The sequence below is a fragment of the Meles meles genome, chromosome 12 (assembly GCF_922984935.1).
Source record: "Meles meles chromosome 12, mMelMel3.1 paternal haplotype, whole genome shotgun sequence".
In the NCBI taxonomy this organism is placed as follows: Eukaryota; Metazoa; Chordata; class Mammalia; order Carnivora; family Mustelidae; genus Meles; species Meles meles.
The window spans coordinates 4,143,250-4,150,474 of NC_060077.1; the positions used below are offsets into that span (position 1 = coordinate 4,143,250).

The 7,225-nt window shown below is 45.2% G+C and overlaps 1 protein-coding gene across 1 annotated transcript; it reads left to right on the forward strand.

Moving 5' to 3' along the window:
* The first annotated feature begins 305 nt into the window (after positions 1–305).
* PLA2G1B (phospholipase A2 group IB) lies at positions 306–7,225 on the forward strand. Its single transcript, XM_046026098.1, has 4 exons — positions 306–371; positions 3,626–3,785; positions 4,299–4,426; positions 7,049–7,225. Exons 1-4 carry the CDS (start codon positions 338–340, stop codon positions 7,171–7,173), a joined length of 447 nt encoding a protein of 148 aa, XP_045882054.1. The 5' UTR covers positions 306–337; the 3' UTR covers positions 7,174–7,225.

Here is a 7,225-nt window from a genome sequence, read left to right on the forward strand (position 1 = left end):
GGAGACCCAGGCCCATGAGAAGACGCGGAGGCAGTGGTAGAATTAGGTTGCGTGCAAAGGAGGTGGGGTGAGGGTCAAGGTTCCTGAACTCCAGAAATAATCCCTTCCATTAAAAGGTGCTAATGAAAATACATACCCTACTTCCAAGGATCCCTGGCTGACAGGGTTTGCTTGTTGGTAAAGGTTATTCCTATAACAGACAGAGTCAAGGCCAACTCAGAGCAGGTTCACAGCAAAGCAAACACTACAGCCTTATCTTGGGGACACAGTGTGGGTATAAAGAGGGAGGCCGTAGGTAACTTTAGTCCTTTCTCTTGCTCAGCAACTTGACAACAAAATGAAATTCCTGGTACTGGCTGCTCTGCTCACAGGTAAGCAAGTCTCCCCAGTTCCACGTCTTCAGTGCTAAGATCTTACTCTTCAGGAATGGGGGCCCCAGCTCACAGGGCTCGCTGGACCTGGAGCCTTTACTCAGAGCTCTCTATCCGGCTTAACAGCACCCATGCTGGGTTCCCTTAAATCCCCCCACAGCTCCAGCTTTTCAACCTTTAGGTCTGAACTTAGATCACGCCCAGAAGGGCCTACCTGCCCATCTGAGCAGAGAGAGACCTCTCTCCTTTCTCTCTACCACACAGCCCTGGTATGGCATCTTCCCAGCACCTACCTTTGCCTGCAATTTGTATCTTGGTTTTTGTTGATTCATTTCCTTTTTGAAAGCTTTAATTAATTAGTTAATTAATTAATTATTTTTAAGTAAACTCTATCCCTACCATGGGGCTTGAACTCAAGACCCTGAGATCAAGAGCTGCATGTTCTACCAACTGAGCTAGCTAGGTGTCTCGTTTCATTTCCTTTCTATTCTCCACCCCCGCAGAAGCATGCGCTCCATGAGAGCAGGGATAGAGCTGTTTGTGTCATTTATTGAATGAATGAATGAATGAATGAATGAATGAAATCAGATACATTGGGATTCAGATCTCACCTCATTCATCCATCATTCTTTCATGCAGTCCACACTGATGTCTCAGAGGCTCCAAAGTATCAGGCTCTGGGTTGGGACTGAGGACTCATAGATGAACAAGCCATGCTCCCTGTCAAGGGAACAGACACACACAAGCATGCACGCACACAAACACGCACGCATACACAGGCGCACACATGGGAAGTGCTTTGTGCAAAGAGCTGAGCTGGCTGGATCAGAGACAGAGGAAACAGGGAGGCAGGAGGGAGGTCTGGAGATGGGCCAAGGCGGCCAGGCCACTCCTGTCTGCTGTCGGTGTGGAGGCTGCTCACAGGGGACAGTGAGCAGCTGTCACCCTTCCTTTGCCCTGGGGTTTAATTTTTTTTAAAGATTTATTTATTTAGTTGACCACAGGGAGGTGTGGAAGGAGCGAGAAGCCTAAGCAGACTCCACCCTGACTGTGAGCCTGGTGTGGGGCCCGATCCTACAAATCCTGAGATCATGAACTGAGCCAAAACCAAGAGCCGGATGCTAAAATAACTGAGCCAGCCAGGCGCCCCTGCCCTGGGGTTTAAACATACGGAGCAGCTCCAGTGTGCACAGCAGATCAAGGGAAGAAAGGGCATGACACTGGGCAAAGAGATGATACTGCTGGCTGATGGAATGGGACCCCAAAATCGTATAGTGTCCTCTCCTCTTTAGGGCACCATATCTCACAGGGTATGGCTCTGAAAATGAGGTGAAGGGGTCCTGCTCCCTGTGTCTGCTGTGTCAAACTTTGTGCTACAAGGAAACTTAAAAACAAACAAACACCTTATTTATTAGATATTTATTGAGCACCTACTATGTTCCATATAGTTTCTTCAATTGGTGTGTTGATTATTTCATTCGCATAACTCATCATATACTTACTGAGTGCTTACTACGGGTCAGGCCCTGGGGAATTAAAATTGCCTGGAGGCCCATCCTTGCATTTATGCTCTAGTGGGAGGCATTAGATAACAGATACAGACTGCTAGAGGTCCAAGGAGACAATGGACATAAAGAAAAGTGATCGCGGAGGAGCCACTCAGCTTGGGTCGCCAAGAAAGAGGCGGTGTCACTTATTTTTTTTTTTAAAGATTCATTTATTTATTTGAGAAAGAGGGAGTGAGCAAGCAAGGGGAGAGGCAGAAGGAGAGAGAGAGAGAGAGAATCCCAAACAGATTCCACAAGTGTGAAGCCTGATGCAGGGCTCCATCCCATGACCCTGAGATCAGGACCTGAGCCAAAACCAAGGGTCGGGCTCTTAACCAACTTAACCACCCAGGCGCCCAGAGCAGGTGGCATTTAAACCAAGATCCTCCAGGTTGTTTGAAAAGTGAGATGACAAGTGTGCCAAGCAGAAAAAACAACGGGTCCACGGGCCTTGAGGCAGAAGGGAACTTGTCCTGTTGAGAACAGTAGACCACCCAGCTCTCCTGACTACTCCTTACACTCTTGCTCCATCTTCACCCCGCCGCTTCCCACTCAACCCATTTTAGATTCCGTTTACCATGTTCCAGTTTCTCCACCCTCTAACACAATATCCGGTTTCCTTCTTTATTTCACTTACCGCTTATTGTTTTCCTCCTCCACTAGGATGTAAGCTCAATGAGGCTATAGATTTTCTATTTCTCTTGGATGTATCTCTGGTTCCTAGGGCAGTGACTGGGTCTGTAGTAGGTGCTCAATAAATATTTGTTGGATAAATAAAGGGAACGCCACTGAAAACATATGTTCATGCAAAAACTAAGATCTAACTGTTAACTGCAGCACCATGCATCAGAGCCAAAACGGATAAGCCCAGATGTCCATCTTGTGATGAATGGATAAACACAATGTGGTCTATACATACAATGGAATACTATTCAGTTACAAAAAGGAATGAAGTATTGTTATATAGTATAATGTGGATGAACCTCAAAGATATTTTGCTAAGGGAAAGAAGCCAATCACAAAAGGCCACATGTTGGGGCGCCTGGGTGGCTCAGTGTGTTAAAGCCTCTGCCTTCGGCTCGGGTCATGATCTCAGGGTCCTGGGATCGAGCCCCGCCTCGGGCTCTCTGCTTGGCAGGGAGCCTGCTTCCTCCTCTCTCTCTGCCTGCCTCTCTGCCTACTTGTGATCTCTCTCTATATATATCAAATAAATAAATAAAATATTTAAAAAAAAAAACAAAAAAACAAAAGGCCACATGTTGTATGATTCCATTTGCGTGAAGTGTTCAGAATAGGCAAATCCATAGAGACAGAAAGCATTTTAATGGTTACCAGAGGGGACCCATTGCTAATGGGTACAGGGTGTTCCTTTGGGGGTGATGAAAATGTTCTGGAATTAGTGGTGATGGTTCCACGACCCTGTGAATATACTAAAAAATCACTGAAATGTACATTTAAGTGGTTAAATGGTAACTTTTATGTTATGTGAATTTTATCTCAATAACAATTTTTTTTTTTTTGAAGTTTTACAGAAAGAAAAAAATCTCTACTCGTATTACCAGGTTCCGGCATCCAGCTCTCTTCAGAGGAGGCATCTGGTGGGGTCCGGGGTGGGGGGCCAGAAAGCAGGCAGGCAATGAGCAGGGCCCTGGGGAGCTGGCGGAGCTGATCAGGACGTATTTAAACTCTGGCCGTGTCTTCTTGCAGTGGCCGCGGCGGATGGGGGCATCAGCCCGCGGGCAGTGTGGCAGTTCCGCAACATGATCAAGTGCACGATCCCTGGGAGTGACCCCTTGAAGGATTACAACGACTACGGCTGCTACTGTGGCCTGGGTGGATCTGGCACCCCTGTGGATGAGCTGGACAAGTGAGTGATCGATCAGCAGGGAGAGCGGGGTGCCCGTGGGGTGGGAGGAGGGCAAAAGCCAAAGATCTCACGAGGAGGCACAGAAAAGGGGTTTGCATATTTGCTAAAGATAACATATTTTCCCCTTTTGCCGTATAAACAAACATACTCCAAGAGGACTCTGAATCCAACGCTGTATGAGGAGGAAAAGCCAAAGTGGAGATGTAAAGTAGGAGCGGGTGCTTCTGCCCTCTAGTGGCAGAACATCATAATACAAGACACCACAGCGACGATTCAATGGTCCTCTTCCAGCAATGGTTAAGACTCTCATCTTGTCTTCAGAATGTATGATTGTATTATAAACCTGCGACCATTTTTAAATCGCCTTCAATAAACATGATCAAAGGAATTAAGTTTTTTCAAGCCACAGGACCAATATCTTCCGGAGCATGTCAGCTTAATCATCCCTGCCTTTTCCCCGAGGCTGACCTGCTTCCCTGCACCTGCCTCAGCTCTGTCCATCCCCCTCTCCAGGTGTTGCCAGACCCACGACAACTGCTACTCAGAAGCCAAGAGACTGGACAGCTGTAAATTCCTCCTGGACAACCCCTACACCGAAATCTACTCGTACTCATGCTCTGGCTCTGAGATCACCTGCAGCGGTAGGTTGAATCTCTTGTTGGCTTGTCTCCCCTCAGTAGATAGGGGACGAAATAATAGTAATGAGAGCCACCATTTACCAATCACTTCGTTGGTGCCAGGTGCTCCTTGAATCCTGGCAACACCTAGGCAATCGGTATTATTATTATACCCATTTTACAGGTGGCAAAACTGAGGCTCAGAAAGTTGAGCCAGTTGCCATGGGGCACACAGCTCATAAATGGTGGTGTCTGGTTTTGAGCATAGGTCTATATGACTCCAGAGTCTCTGCTCTTAACTGCCATGCTATTCAGCTTCGTTATTTCATAAAAAGAGCTCAGAACTACCATTTATGAGTTCCTTATTACATACCGGGTATAGATGAGATAGGTTTTAATGACCCCATTTTACAGGTGAGGAAGGTGAGACTCAAAATAGCTACTTGCCCCAAATCACACAGCTTCTAAGTGGTAGGGCTGGCATTTGAACTCAGTTGTTTCTATATCAAAGGGTCTGGTCTTAACCACTAAGTTGTGCAGTGCTCCTGATGAAGTATGTCCCTCCAGGGAGGTGGCTGTGAAGAATAGAGGTGAAGGGTATTGTCATGCTAGGTCAGCATTCTGGTTTGCACTACTCTCTACTAGGCACCCAGAGACAGGTCCCACTTTTCAAAACTGTACTTACAACGTTGGAATAACCACAATTCAAATCTAGGAGGCCAAGAAAAAAATTACCAGGAATCCCACCATCCTCCCCCTGCTTGTGCTCTCTCTGTCAAATAAATATATGAAATCTCTTTTAAAAGAAATTATTGAATGTAAGCAGAGGTACATAATTAAATTATAGCTAACAAAATTGAAATTCATTTAAAAAGTTAGTGTTGTTGTTTCTTTTAGTTAAAAGTAAACAAGGCCAAAGTAATGGAATTTCAAACTCTACAGAAACGTATCGTAGAAAGGAGAAGTTGCCTACAATCTTACCTCCCAAAACAAACAGTTGGATATATTGCCTTTCATTTTCATTCATTCATTCATTCATTTATAAACAGTTACTCATTGACAGTTTTTTTTAAAGATACTATTTATTTACTTGACAGACAGAGATCACAAGTAGGCAGAGAGGCAGGCAGAGAGAGAGAGGAAGGGAAGCAGGCTCTCCACTGAGCAGAGAGCCCGATGTGGGGCTCAGTCCCAGGATGCTGGGATCATGACCTGAGTCGAAGGCAAAGGCTTTAACCCACTGAGCTACCCAGGTGCCCCTTATAGACAGTTTTAAAAAAATAATAATTTTATTTATTTATTTGACAGAGAGAGACACAGTGAGAGAGGGGACAGAAGTAGGGGGAGTGGGAGAGGGAGAAGCAGGCTTTCACTGAGCAGGGAGCCCGATGCAGGGCTCAATCTCAGGACCCTAGGATCATGACCTGAGCCGAAGGCAGACACTTAATGACTGAGTCACCCAGGAGCCCCAACCTTTCATTTTCCTTTAATAAAATATCTTGGAAACATTTCTACATAGAGATGTACTTAATTATTTTAAATATCTGTGTAATATTCTACTGTAAGAACGTTCTATAATTTTTAAAATATGTGCTATAAAATAGAGAAATTGTCTTGCTAAACTTCAGTAAGGTGAAATGTATAATACTTCATTCCTTGAGTATATGTTTTACTGTTTTTCATATTGCTTATAAATTGCTTGCCTATGTTATCAGAGATCTATAGCTATATGGATTTTAAGAGCTTATTTTAAGGGATGCCAGGGTGGTTCAGTTGGTTGGGAATCTGCCTTCAGCCCAGATCATGATCCCAGGGTCCTGGGATTGAGTCCCACATCGGGCTCCCTGGGAGCCTGCTTTTCCCTCTGCCTGCCGCTCCCCCTGCTTGTGCTCTCTCTGACAAATAAAATCTTTTCTTTTTTAAAATTATTTTTTTTTATTTATTTGACAGAGAGAGACACAGCTAGAGAAGGAGCACAGCAGAGGGAGTGGGAGAGGGAGAAGCAGACCCCCTGCAGAGCAAGGCACCTGATGCAGGGCTCCATCCCAGGACCCCGGGATCATGACCCGAGCAGAAGGCAGACTCTCAATGGCTGAGCCTCCCAAGCGCCCCACCCTTTTTAAAAGAGCTCATTTTAAGTTAAATAGACAGAACTTTCCAAAAGGCACCTATCACACCTGGGGCTGCCAGATGAAACACATGTTGCCCGGGATGCCTGGGTGGCTCAGCCCTTAAGCATCTACCTTTGGTTTAGGTTATGATCCCAGGGTCCTGGGTCTGAGCCCAGCATCAGACTTTGCTCAGCGGGAAACCTGCTTCTCCCTCTCTCACTCCCCCTGCTTGTGTTCCCTCTCTGGTTGTCTCTATGTCTATCAAATAAATACATAAAAAATCTTAAAAAAAAAAAAAGCCACCTTGCCCAATTCAACTTGACTTTCAGAGAGACAATGAAGTTTTTTTTATTCTACATTCCAAACATCACATTTATTGTTTATCTGATATTCCGGTATTTTTATTTGCTAAATCTGTCAACCCTAAATTTGTACCAATGGAATGGCCACCAGATTATTTGTTAATTCTTCTTGACCCACATTGGACAAAGCAGGATCTGCCTTGGCTCAGTCCTTTCGTCTTGCTCTTTTCCAGACAAAAATAAAGACTGTGAGGCCTTCATCTGCAACTGTGACCGCAATGCTGCCATCTGCTTTTCAAAGGTTCCATATAACAAGGAGTACAAGAACCTTGACACCAAGAAGTACTGTAAGAGTTGAGTATCCCTTCTGGAAATCATCATCCCTACATGCCTCATTGCCTTCACCTTAG